At 45.1% G+C, this 13,501-nt stretch overlaps 2 protein-coding genes across 2 annotated transcripts; one reads left to right on the top strand and one right to left on the bottom strand.

Annotated features, from left to right (window-relative positions):
* The first annotated feature begins 2,776 nt into the window (after window positions 1-2,776).
* Window positions 2,777-9,829, top strand: LOC100834959 (ABC transporter C family member 13). The gene is made up of 11 exons (XM_003558788.4): window positions 2,777-5,375; window positions 5,451-5,771; window positions 5,850-5,936; window positions 6,172-6,846; window positions 6,956-7,120; window positions 7,500-7,794; window positions 7,940-8,154; window positions 8,288-8,593; window positions 8,669-8,732; window positions 8,835-9,074; window positions 9,304-9,829. Exons 1-11 carry the CDS (start codon window positions 3,330-3,332, stop codon window positions 9,405-9,407), a joined length of 4,518 nt encoding a protein of 1,505 aa, XP_003558836.1. The 5' UTR covers window positions 2,777-3,329; the 3' UTR covers window positions 9,408-9,829.
* A 162-nt stretch (window positions 9,830-9,991) lies between these two features.
* LOC100834654 lies at window positions 9,992-13,315 on the bottom strand. Its single transcript, XM_003558787.4, has 2 exons — window positions 12,945-13,315; window positions 9,992-11,890 (listed from the first exon to the last, which is right to left on the bottom strand). The coding sequence occupies exons 1-2, from the start codon at window positions 13,054-13,056 to the stop codon at window positions 10,350-10,352; spliced, it is 1,653 nt and encodes a 550-aa protein (XP_003558835.1). The 5' UTR covers window positions 13,057-13,315; the 3' UTR covers window positions 9,992-10,349.
* Window positions 13,316-13,501: the final 186 nt, after the last annotated feature.

The raw sequence follows: 13,501 nt of genomic DNA, 5'->3' as shown, positions 1-13,501 counted from the left end.
AAAGCAAACCCCGTCCCGTTTTTGTGTGTGTGTGTACACGTAAGTGCTTTAGTCGATCTCAGCCCTCTGCGGTAAGCACGTAGTTCTACGGATCAATCACGCCGAGGATACGTGCCGATGTCGACTATGCATGCATGCCCACAATTAATCATGGTGCACTAATTAAGCATGTAGCGGTAGCAGAACGATCCACGTCAGAATGTGCGAGATGTACGCTGTTTTATGTACGCCGTAGCGGGATCAGCTGGCCAGTGGACTGCCTAGATACTCACTCCGTCCCATAACATGAGACACGCACACATTCCTAAATTCTCAATTTGATTAATTAAATATTATGTTTCTTAACAAAAAGTACACATTCGTTATCGAAAGAATTTTCTAATGATATAATTTTTAAATTATTCATTTTATATTTAGTTAACTAAATTGACAATCTAACGATGTGTGTGTGACTCGTATCATGGGACGGAGAGAATACTATATTTATGGTCGGTTCTTTATATGGAAATATTCCACTCCACTAGTGAGGTGAGCCAGGCAAATCAAGATCCAATCAGAATTGATGGTGTTATAAAAATATCCATGAATTAATGGTACACGATCGATCGCGACAGGATACATGTAATAGAAAATAGAAAGTGACTTGATAAGGACCGAAGGAGCAATGAAGCGAAGGAATCAGCGCCAGCTATAGGTAGCCAGAGACATTCCCCCACCGGAATCGCACACATGCGAACATGGACTCCGGCCGGTCACGGTGCACTGACCTCATCGTGCTAGTAGAATTTACTGATATTCGATGCCCATTGTGCCGCTGGCGCTTATATTCGCCTCGGGCCACCTGGTGCATATACAGTAGTACGCCGACAGCAGTGAGCTCATGCGGTGTGCCACGAAAATACACAGACGTAACGCGTGCCGCCTAGCCGCCTACCATTGTTTGTCTTTTTTCACGGAGGAGGAAAGGAAACGGGAACTGTCCAGTGTCCAGCCCACCGGATCGGAAGAGCATCTTGTTTTTTTCTCTCCACGCATGCCTCCGCTGTAAAGTTTCTGTTATGAATTTCTGCGCATTTCTTCGCAAGAGGTGATTCAGCATTTTCCTTTTCCACGATGTAGTGCTACAGCTTGTTTGTCGGCTTGCTTCCTTTTTCTTTTGAGAGGTGTCAATTTTCAGCTGCTGCTAGACCCAGTGCACTCCCGTCCTATTTGCCCGTTACGGCCAAACCCAGAGCATGCAGATGCGGATCAGGTGGTGGACAGAGACGAATTTCTTAAGCACGATAGTAGCAATTCAAACTTTCATAAGATTTCGGTTTCTAGATATGTGTACACACGGTTCTTTTCTAGATAAGATAATCAAAGGAGATAAATTATTTTCTGGTCTTTCCATCATATTTTTAATGGAAATTAATTGCACCATTCATTTGATTCTTCTTAACTCTATATTGCCTCAATCAACAGGATAATTAGCAACGTTAAAATGGTTTGACTAGATCACCGTGTATGACTAATTATAGAATAGTTAATGCAGAATTATAAATTAGTTTTTGTGTTTCGATTGAACACCTTCAATTCATAATATGATTAAAGGAGAAGATTAATTTTTACCAAACATACACGTCTTGTGATAGTGGATTGGTAAGATTTAAGTCTGGAACTGAATTATAGGCTTAAGTTTTGATCAAGTACAGTAGATAGCAAGCCCTGATGTTACAACTATATTTAGCAACAGCATTAGAACAAACGAAAGTTTAAGTTTTGATCAAAATATTTTACCATGATAGCATTTGAACAAACAAAAGTCCTATGCAAACATTTTCAAATTTGACCAAATTTATAAAAAATATGCTAGTATCTATAATATCAAATGAGTATACTATGCAGAAATATACCATGAATAGATGTAATAAAACTTCAAATGAGTATATGTTGGTAGTTTTTTTTATAAATTTAGTCAAACTTCTAGAAATCGGACTTAAGACAAAGTTAGAACACCTTATACAGAGTACTATTTGGTAATGGATGGAGTAGTAGATAGCAAGTCTTGATGTTACAACTATATATTTCCTCCGTTTCATAATTCTTGACGCGAGTTTGTCTAGATACGGATGTATCCAGACACGTTTTAGTGTTTAGGTTCGCTCATTCTACGAAGAACTTGCATCAAAAATTATGAAACGGAGGAAGTATTTAGCAACAACAATAGATCAAACAAATATTGTAACAATCGTATGACACATGCATTTTTAATCCATACTAGTGATGCAATAAAATAAATATGGATGTGGCTATATCTCAACCGCCTGATTTTTAAGAAAAGTGCTCAAATCTCAATCGATGTATAAAAATCGTTGGATCAGTATCTGGACGTCATCTCACTTCTCTCTCAATTCATTGTTGCGATTCTAGAAGCACAAACTAGATTCGACGGCTGATCAATCGACTTATCTCTAACTGTAAATCGGACGATTGATGGTCACATTTACACCTCATGTACGTGAGGACAGTGGCGCTCAATATCAACACTATTTTCCCTAAAATTCGCATATCGCTACACGCAAACATGTGTTAAAAGAGTGATGAGTGCGTAGTGTGTACGGCTATGCAAAAAAGAGACCATCATCTCCAGGTTAGATAGAGTAATAAATACTGTCAATTCGAAAAAAAGGAGAACTAATAAATAGCCCCCATGCAAGTATATCACACTCCAAAGGTCCGGTCCCAGAGGCAAAGCCCGCCCGGAACTCTCGTCTTTATAAACGGCTTGCTCGCTCATCATCGTCGACGTCTCGACCCTTCTGAAAAAGCTAAAACGGAAGAGGAATAACGGAAAAAGAAAAGAGAAACACGGGCACTCCTCCCCTGACTCCTCCTCCCACCCCAGCTCCCTAATTTCTTCCTCCCAATCAATCCGCCCCCAAATTCCTCCAAGCACCACCTACTAAATCACCGCATCTCCCCACGCGGCACGGCGCAGAGAACCCGAGACCGAGAGGGTTGGTGAAGCAGAGTCTCAGAGAGGGATCGGGGAAGAAGAACACGCGCGCGTACCAGGGCAGTTTGTGTGCTGCTGCATTTAGCCGGAATCTAAATCTCTATCTCTCTGTCCGAGGAGCCGGGGGGGTTCCGTGGGAGGGAGCTAGCGGCCAAAACCCTCGTTTGTTGCCATCTGCAGCTCGATGCCGTAATCCGCCGCCCAGAGAGCTCTCGGCTGACGGCCGCACCCTCCCCTGCCCCGCCTGCCGTGGCAACCAAGCCCCAATGCCTTTTAAACCCCTCGCCGCTCCCCACCACCTGCTCCTGACGCCTCCGATCCCCACCTGCCAATGCCGCGCTTCCTCCAATCCCCCCTGCCCCTCACGGAGGCTGCCGCCGCCGCCGCGCACGCCGCGCTGCTCGCCCTCGCGCTCCTCCTGCTGCTCCTCCGCGCCGCCAGGGCCCTCGCCTCGCGCTGCGCATCCTGCCTCAAGCCGCACCGCCGCGGCCCTGCCGCCGACGCCGCGGCCGCGGCCGCGTCGTCGTCGTCCACTGGCGCCTGGTACAGGGCGGCCCTCGCGTGCTGCGGCTACGCCCTGCTAGTGCAGGCCGGCGCGCTCGGATATGAGGTCGCGGCCGCGGGGCCGCGTGTCGCTGTCGAGGCGCTGCTGCTGCCGGGGGTGCAGGCGCTGGCCTGGGCCACGCTGCTGGCGCTCGCGCTGCAGGCCCGCGCCGGCGGCTGGGGCAGGTTCCCGGCGCTGGTGCGCGTCTGGTGGGTGGTCTCCTTCGCGCTCTCCGTTGCCATTGCATACGACGATTCCAGGCGGCTGATGGGTGATGACGCGTCCAAGGTGGATTACGCGCACATGGTTGCCAACTTCGCCACGCTGCCTGCCCTTGGGTTCCTCTGCTTGGTTGGTGTCATGGGTTCCAGCGGTGTAGAATTGGACTTTAGTGATGCCACCGGTGTTCATGAGCGGCTCTTGCTCGGCGGGCAGCGTAGGGATGCCGAGGAGGAGCCCGGCTGCTTGCGGGTCACTCCATACGGCGATGCTGGGATTGTCAGCCTCGCAACATTGTCATGGCTTAGTCCATTACTTTCAGTTGGAGCGCAGAGGCCACTCGAGTTGGCTGACATACCCTTGCTGGCTCACAAGGATCGTTCCAAATTCTGCTATAAGGCGATGAGCAGTCACTATGAGCGCCAACGAACGGAGTTCCCTGGCAAGGAGCCATCTCTGGCATGGGCAATACTCAAGTCATTCTGGCGTGAAGCAGTGATCAACGGTACTTTCGCTGCGGTGAACACCGTCGTTTCCTATGTCGGCCCATACCTGATCAGCTACTTTGTGGACTACCTCAGTGGCAAAATCGCCTTCCCCCATGAAGGTTACATACTTGCCTCTGTATTTTTTGTAGCAAAGTTGCTTGAGACGCTCACTGCTCGCCAGTGGTACTTGGGTGTGGACATCATGGGGATCCATGTCAAGTCCGGTCTGACCGCCATGGTGTACAGGAAAGGTCTCAGGCTGTCAAATGCCTCACGGCAGAGCCATACGAGTGGTGAGATTGTGAATTACATGGCGGTTGATGTGCAACGGGTGGGGGACTTTGCATGGTACTTTCATGACATCTGGATGCTTCCACTGCAGATCATTCTTGCCCTTGCCATCCTGTACAAGAACGTCGGGATTGCCACAGTTTCAACATTGATTGCCACTGCATTGTCGATTGCTGCCTCAGTTCCCGTGGCAAAGCTGCAGGAACACTACCAAGATAAGCTAATGGCAGCAAAGGATGAGCGCATGCGCAAGACTGCAGAGTGCTTGAAGAATATGAGGATTCTTAAGTTGCAGGCGTGGGAGGATCGGTACAGGCTTATGCTTGAAGATATGAGGAAAGTGGAATACAGGTGGCTTCGGTGGGCTTTGTACTCACAGGCTGCAGTTACATTTGTTTTCTGGAGTTCGCCAATCTTTGTCGCAGTCATAACTTTCGGTACTTGTATATTGCTTGGTGATGAGCTCACCGCCGGAGGTGTTCTTTCTGCTTTAGCAACATTTAGGATCCTTCAAGAGCCTCTGAGAAATTTTCCGGATCTCATCTCCATGATGGCTCAGACAAGGGTGTCTTTAGACCGGTTGTCCCACTTTTTGCAGCAAGAAGAATTGCCAGATGATGCAACAATAAGTGTTCCACAGGGTAGTACAGACAAGGCAGTTGATATTAAGGGTGGCAGTTTCTCTTGGAACGCATCATGTTCAACCCCTACACTTTCTGATATACACCTTAGTGTGGTGAGAGGCATGCGCGTGGCAGTCTGTGGTGTCATTGGCTCTGGCAAATCAAGTCTATTGTCTTCTATACTTGGGGAGATACCTAGATTATGTGGACAAGTAAGTACATGCATAAAAAAATGATGCTAACTTGGATGACAGTTTAATCACATTTTCCTTCTACTCCTTGTTCAGGTCAGGGTCAGTGGTACAGCCGCATATGTTCCTCAGACTGCTTGGATACAGTCTGGAAATATTGAGGAGAACATTCTTTTCGGCAGTCCGATGGACAGACAGCGTTACAAGAGAGTTATTGAGGCTTGCTCCCTGAAGAAAGATCTTCAGTTGCTCCAGCATGGAGATCAGACCATCATTGGGGACAGAGGCATTAACTTGAGTGGAGGTCAGAAACAGAGAGTACAGCTTGCTAGAGCACTGTACCAAGATGCTGATATTTATTTGCTTGACGATCCCTTCAGTGCTGTTGATGCTCATACTGGGAGTGATTTATTTAAGGTTCGTACAGCTATTGTCTTATTCTGTTTATTTCTGAAGCTGTTTCTGTTCCATAACATCTCAGCTTTTTTGTTGCAGGAATATATAATGAGCGCACTAGCTACCAAAACAGTAATTTATGTAACCCATCAAGTTGAGTTCTTACCAGCTGCTGACTTGATATTGGTAATAATATTTTCCTCACAACGTAAATACACTTCGGAGCACATGTATATGATGTTCTAAATTCCCATTAGCTTATTGAGTTGCTCAATGAATTTCTTATTTATCAATATTTTCCTGTTGAGAGTAACACAACAGGTTCCGTGTCAAAGCAGGTTATCTTTATAATACTTTTCATGAGACTATTCATGGGCTAATGGGGCCTTGATCTCTAATTTGTGCTTCTGTCATGGTACAGGTTCTTAAGGATGGTCATATCACCCAAGCTGGAAAATATGATGACCTTCTCCAAGCTGGAACAGATTTCAATGCTTTGGTTTCTGCTCATAAGGAAGCTATTGAAACCATGGATTTTTTCGAAGATTCTGATGGAGATATCTCTCCTTCTGTTCCCAACAGAAGATTGACGCATAGTGCTAGCAATATCGATAACCTGAACAATAAAGTAGCTGAAAAAGAGAAATCATCTACGCCACGTGGAATAAAGGAAACCAAAAAGACTGAAGAGCGTAAGAAGAAGCGTACTGTTCAAGAGGAGGAGAGGGAGCGAGGAAGAGTTAGCTCAAAAGTTTATTTGTCATACATGGGGGAAGCCTACAAAGGTACACTGATACCGCTCATTATCGTGGCTCAAACTTTGTTCCAAGTGCTTCAGATTGCGAGTAACTGGTGGATGGCATGGGCGAACCCACAAACAGAAGGAGATGCACCTAAGACAGATAGCGTGGTCCTTCTGGTTGTTTATATGTGCCTTGCTTTTGGGAGTTCATTGTTTGTGTTTGTGAGAAGCCTTCTTGTGGCTACATTTGGTTTAGCAGCTGCTCAGAAGCTGTTTGTGAAAATGCTAAGGTGTGTGTTTCGAGCGCCAATGTCATTCTTTGATACTACGCCAGCTGGACGGATTCTGAATCGGGTAAGTCGAGATCTTGCTTTTGCTCATAATAATTTAATTTGTATTTGATACTTTTGTGTGTCTTTTCTAATTTATACTTCCTAAATTTATCAATCATATTTCATATCAGGTTTCTGTAGATCAAAGTGTCGTGGACCTTGATATAGCATTCAGGCTAGGTGGATTTGCATCAACAACAATTCAACTCCTTGGAATAGTTGCTGTCATGAGCAAAGTCACATGGCAAGTTCTGTTTCTTATAGTTCCCATGGCTATTGCATGCATGTGGATGCAGGTAAATTGTTAAACTTTAGATTTTCTGTAATGCTGATCTTTACCTCGATTCTTAATTTCTTCTTGGTGACAATACTGCAAATAAAGTAAATAGCAAGGGTGAAGTCAGTTCACTGGTCAATTACCAGAATGCCCGATGCATATGTTCAGCATGAAAATGTTCAAGCTTGCGAAGTAAACTCCATTGTTAACATAGGCCTTATGAAAGCCTATGTTCATTTGATCATCGTTTAGATGTCGGTGAAGTCATGCTCTAGTATAATATGTGCAATCAAAATCCTTCACATATGTGTCTTCATCACACCGTAGATAATGGATGCGCTTGCTATCATGATATTCGTCAGAGTGGATTTTTGCTAATAAGTACTATGAACTTGCAGAGATATTATATTGCTTCATCAAGGGAACTGACTAGGATATTGAGTGTTCAGAAGTCCCCAGTGATCCATTTGTTTAGTGAGTCAATTGCTGGTGCTGCAACCATCAGAGGGTTTGGTCAAGAGAAACGATTCATGAAAAGAAATCTTTACCTTAATGATTGTTTTGCTCGGCCTTTATTTTCCAGCCTTGCAGCTATTGAATGGCTCTGCTTACGAATGGAATTGCTCTCGACTTTTGTGTTTGCTTTCTGCATGGCAATACTCGTCAGCTTTCCCCCTGGCACGATTGAGCCAAGTATGTCCTATTTGCTTTCTCACATGCCGGTTCTTTTGCATTTTATGATCCTGCTTTACCCAATCGTTCACCTGTGCATTCAAAAACTTGCTTTCGTTTTCAGTTAAATATGCTTCTGCATCTAATCAGGCTTTCCTATCCATAGGTATGGCTGGGCTTGCTGTCACATATGGACTCAATTTAAATGCTCGGATGTCAAGGTGGATATTGAGCTTCTGTAAATTAGAAAATAGGATAATCTCTGTTGAGCGCATTTATCAGTATTGTAAGATTCCTAGTGAAGCTCCACTGATTATTGAGAATTCCCGGCCCCCATCCTCTTGGCCTGAGAATGGGAACATTGAATTGATTGATCTCAAGGTAAACATTTAGTCATGGTGATTTATTTGTCACTATTAATAATTTTTTCTCGGATGTAATCACCGTTGTGTAGTCTCTTTTCTCCTAAGCTGGACCCACTTTAATCTCATTGTGCTTTCCCTAAATTTCACAGGTGCGCTACAAGGATGACCTTCCCTTGGTTCTACATGGAGTCAGTTGTATCTTTCCTGGTGGGAAAAAGATTGGGATTGTTGGGCGAACGGGAAGTGGTAAATCTACTCTTATTCAGGCCCTTTTCCGCCTGATTGAACCTACAGGAGGGAAAATCATCATTGACGACATCGATGTCTCTGCAATTGGCCTTCATGATCTGCGGTCACGGTTGAGCATCATCCCTCAGGACCCTACACTGTTCGAGGGTACTATCAGAATGAATCTTGATCCTCTTGAAGAGCGTCCTGATCAAGAAATTTGGGAGGTACATCATGGTCATTTTCATAAAATCACATGTCAAATATCTCATGATTCTTATGGGAGAGAAAAATTCTTTCAGGCACTAGAAAAATGTCAGCTTGGAGACGTCATCCGTTCCAAGGAAGAAAAGCTGGACAGTCCAGGTTTGTTTTAATTTCGAACAGACAGACCTTTCTTCAAAGAGTAAGCATAGCATTTCTAATGCAAAAACATAATATACCTGGATATTTGTGGTGCCATTGCAGTACTGGAGAATGGGGATAACTGGAGTGTGGGACAGCGTCAGCTTATTGCACTGGGTAGAGCGCTGCTTAAGCAGGCTAAAATTTTAGTGCTTGATGAGGCAACGGCATCAGTTGACACAGCTACAGATAATCTTATTCAAAAGATTATCCGGAGTGAATTCAAGGATTGCACTGTTTGTACCATTGCACACAGAATCCCAACGGTCATTGACAGTGACCTAGTCCTTGTCCTCAGCGATGGTACGGAATTCTCTTTCACACCCCCCCCCCCCCCCCACACACGCACACACATATGTTTCAGTGATTTTTCTTTAACATGATTAACCAAGTCACCTTTTCAGTCCTAGTTAGATCGTCATGGGTTATTTCTTTTTGCCCGTATACTGAATTCTCTTAGTTTTCCGTCACTCGCAAAATAACTTGGAGCCAACAGTCTTCATAGCTGTTGACCTCGTCTTCTTTATTTCAGGTAAAATCACAGAGTTCGACACACCCCAGAGGCTTTTGGAGGACAAATCCTCTATGTTCATGCAGCTAGTTTCTGAGTACTCTACCCGGTCGAGCTGTATATAGAGAGGCTTAGTTTAAATCCCCATCAAGGATAGAGGCTGGGAGGTAAAGTAGCCGTATCTTCCAGTCTACTCACACCATACGGGTATGCACCAACACCATAGGGCGAAGCAGGAGGAAAGGAGTGGTACATGAACGGAAAAAAGAGCCGGCGTTCCCTGACCTGAATAGCCATGGAATCCACGAGGGAATGCGGCAGGCGAATACCACGGGCGGAATTGGTGGGATTAATTAACCGAAGCTCTGATGCTCGTGTATGTATAACATCCTGTACTACTTCTCCCTTGCATAATGGGACAAAGAGGGGAATAACATGAATAATACTGGGGAAAATTTTGTCTTTTCGGCGTCAGATTTGAGTGCTTTGACCTCTGCGAAACGGTTGCTTGGAAATGGGAAACATATGTAGGTTGGTTCAGTGGACACAGTACCAGTGGGTTCACCACTTCTTCAAAATGAAAACTAGTTGGACAATTCTGGGATGTAGTCCGTAGGAATCAAGAGTATTCCTAATTCCCTATCACTGGAAACATTGCACAACAATCATGTGCCAAAGTTTCTGCAGAAGATACGGGACAAGCTCTGGATGATCGTTCAACCATATATGTTGTTCATCTGTTTTGAAAAATTATGTTGTTCATCGAATATTGGTACAGCTGACCTGGTGCAAACTAGTATTTTCTCTGTTTCCATAAAGATTGGCACGGTTTTGAACTATCCGCTCCAATCTTTATGAAAAGGACGGAGTACAAAACACGCACAAGTGCCGGACAGGTAACTTGTACTAGAAAAGTGCACCGCTCCTTATGGTTCGCAGCACTGATCCAAAACCACCCCGTACCAAAATTCTGTTGCAAAGCATATCATACATATCATTCCTTTTCATCACATACACCTCGTGGCCGTGGTAGTCTGGTACATAAATAAGTAACTAGGTCGACACACCTAGCAGCGCTCATCACCTTCCCAGTTATTTTTCTCCTTCGGTCCAGTTGGTCCTTCCTCCTCATACAGCTCCACAGGAAGACTGTCGAATATCGCTTCTGCGGTGAACCGAAGAAAGAACGGCAAGAAGCTAAGCACCGTGTCTACCTCTGACCGTGAGTTATATGTCACGGTCGGGCCCCACTCCCTCATGTACTGCAGCCAGCATGGCTCGATCACGGCATTTCCTAGGTATTCTGCAGAGATAATCTTATACTTTGTGCTCGAATCAACGGAGAGGTCGCTTCGGGCGACATCGTTTCTTACTCCGACACCAAGCTTCTCAGAGCCCTGCAGATAACAGCCAGGGTGGGCATAGCTCGCGTGCCCGTTCCTCGATGAATATACAATAGCTTTATTTCCTGAGATGAACTCCAAATCACAAGCATCTGTCCACCCGCCCCCGCTGTGCTCTGAGAAGTAGATAGATGAGAGCTCTCCAGAGAAGTTACTTATGCGAAGGGTGAAATGCTCCCAGTCTCCTGTATGCCTACCGACCTTCTGTAGAGCAAAGCTTGCAAATCCAATCTTTATTGTTGCTGGCCCATTGAATGGGCAGAACACCCACATCGCAATGTCAGTGAAGGTTCCTCCATGAGCCGGTTTCACATGAGCATAGAGCTCAGCGCTCTTCAAATTACCAACTTTGACATACCCATTCCTGTCATCATCTGGGAGATCAATCCAGTACTCATGGTCATTCGTCCCACCAGCAGGCAGGTTTGAGCCACCAGCAAGTATTGTGTCTCCCATTTTTATACCTTTCTGGTGCAGTGTAGCTCCATTCTCAAAGAACCAAGAAACCGATGAAGGTAAATATGTCTCTTGTGGGTGGAAGAAAACAGTTGGGCCATAGTGTTTGATTAGTGCATGAATCTGATCTAGATTGGGCATGGCTCTCAATTTTGGGTCCAAGTTCTTCAAGCAGGGAATGCTTGATTCCTCACTATTGACTGCGCCTGTTTCACAGAAGAATGCACCAACAGGTATACCTCGTCCTGCCATCCCTCGGTGGCAAGGCCTTGTGTTCCAAACTTGGCATGAATTTTCCATATTTATGACTGACCTATAGTTTTCACATGCATCTGTGAGATCATGTCGCACACATCGAACTGCTTCCAGTGATGGCTTCTTTAGTCCTCTAGTAACTACATAGCCAAGGGCTTTATACCCCTTTGGCGGTGATGGCGACCAGAAGCACCCACTATTGCCATCTTCATTCAAGTCAGCATTAGTCCAAACAAGGGTGTAATCTAATGGTTTCTCAAGAGCGGGCTCTCTATTCATCAATTGATAGCTAGCCACTTCCCTTGCTACAAGAAGAGATCCCTGCAATGGTCTGTCATTCTGTTGAGCATAGTGCCCAAGGCAGTGGAAGCCACCAGGAACTTCTTTTGGCTCATAGAATGTAGCTCCAGAGCAGCTCCATATGTTCTGGAACTTGGTAATATTTACAACCTCAAGCTCTCCTATGCATATTGTGCCTTTAGCGAAGTCCCCTCCTGTGATGTAGTTGGTAGACAAAGTTAACACAAGGTTCAATTATTCAGGAAAGGGAATCTATTTCGTGAAACAAGGACAAGCAAATTGAGAAACGGTACATTCTATTACAAGGTATCACATTAAGGTTTGGAAAAAAAATCGGAAACCACTGAAATTACACAAAATTCTGTATTTCGGAAATTCCGGAAATTAATTTAGGAAATAACACAAAAGACAGTTTGAAACCTGTCCGAAATCCCATGGAAGTTTCCAAAATCATGCATAGTTGGGAATATATCTTATGCTTCTCATATTCAAAGTTCAACTTCAAAGTAATATCAAGCGAAGCTATGGTGGGCTACATGGCTATTTGGGCTGGGTTGAAATGATAGTCAAACAGTTTTGACCGAAAAGGAAAAATTCCAGGACCCACTGAAAATCTGAAATGTCCGAAGTTTCAAAATTTTAAATCAAATACACATGCGATTATTAGTTGTTACTCAACTAACAACAAACAAAGTGCTGAATGTATAAGTAGCCTGCATAAAGCCGAGTAAACTATATCACTCCCTTTGGGAGAACACTTGAGCCTACGATTGCTACCTTGTAAATTGAGATGCTTTCAAAGTAATGCAGACTGATCCTTGCCCAATCGCTTCCAGCTTTCAAAGGCAAGACAATAGCACAAAGCAATTGACGCCCTAAATTGCAAACTTGTCACCCTTCTGGAAAACCATCGTTTGTACATTTAATTATTGTGACAGCTCAAGACCATGTACTCCGTAACAAGCAGTGCAATTTGTGCAGCACCACGGCAGAGCATTTTTCCCCTTTTAGGAAGGAAACACCAAAACAGCCTATAATCATAATCGAACAATAAAGTACTGTAATGATCAACGGATTTAGCAAGAACCGACACGAAGTGACTACAACCTTTAATCATGAAACTACATCCAGGCAAATTAGCATGATAGATTTCGATGACCCACAAACTGATTAGAGAACCAATTAATTATAAAGTAGTCCACCAAGGAAGAAGAAGAAGAAGATAGGAAGAGGCCTCACAACACAAACCTTGCGGCCACGCGGGCAAGGGCGCCGGCAGCTGGAACGGCTCCGGCAGCCGGACCGGGTCGCCCCCGGCGCTAAGTGAGTCGCCGCAGCAGAAGCAGCTCCACAAGCCCATTACCAACCCGGAGGTCTTTCCTCTTCCCCCCCTTCCTCTCCCCAGTCCACCACCACAAGCTCCTCTACTCCGCCTATTAAAGGTCAAGCCGGCGTCTGGCTCGACACGCCACACTCCGGTCAAGCGGGCGCGGCTCGTCCATTGGTTGGTGCGGCCGCCGCCACCTCCACAGTGTTGATGGCGATGCCGAGGATGGCTTGGAATTGGATCCCGTCCACAGTCCAGACTCGCCCGAGACGGCAGATTTTTATTTTTATTTTTATTTTTTCCGAGGCGGCGGCTTTCGTTGGAAAAAAAATAAAGGCCGTCACTTTCGGCTTTGAGAAATTAGGATATGCCGTCGCGGTACTAATAAACCGTGTTAAACCGACTCTAAAGGTACTTATAGGCTAACAACAATCGTGTGACGGTTCGGACACCGGCACGGGCACGTTGCAGGTTTGGC

The sequence above is a fragment of the Brachypodium distachyon genome, chromosome 1, assembly GCF_000005505.3.
Source record: "Brachypodium distachyon strain Bd21 chromosome 1, Brachypodium_distachyon_v3.0, whole genome shotgun sequence".
In the NCBI taxonomy this organism is placed as follows: Eukaryota; Viridiplantae; Streptophyta; class Magnoliopsida; order Poales; family Poaceae; genus Brachypodium; species Brachypodium distachyon.
Note: the sequence above shows the minus strand (reverse complement) of the source record. Positions and strands in the feature narration are given on the sequence as shown.

What these genes read in the sequence shown, in the direction of transcription:
- LOC100834959 (XM_003558788.4), top strand. Translation starts at nt 3,330, where the DNA reads ATGCCGCGCTTCCTCCAATCCCCCCTGCCCCTCACGGAGGCTGCCGCC. An exon ending in CTGGGAGTGATTTATTTAAG is followed by an intron (nt 5,772 to 5,849) that starts GTTCGTACAGCT and finishes TTTTTGTTGCAG; the next exon opens with GAATATATAATGAGCGCACT. An exon ending in AGAAAAGCTGGACAGTCCAG is followed by an intron (nt 8,733 to 8,834) that starts GTTTGTTTTAAT and finishes GTGCCATTGCAG; the next exon opens with TACTGGAGAATGGGGATAAC.
- LOC100834654 (XM_003558787.4), bottom strand. Translation starts at nt 13,056, where the DNA reads ATGGGCTTGTGGAGCTGCTTCTGCTGCGGCGACTCACTTAGCGCCGGG. An exon ending in CTTGCCCGCGTGGCCGCAAG is followed by an intron (nt 11,891 to 12,944) that starts GTTTGTGTTGTG and finishes ACTACATCACAG; the next exon opens with GAGGGGACTTCGCTAAAGGC.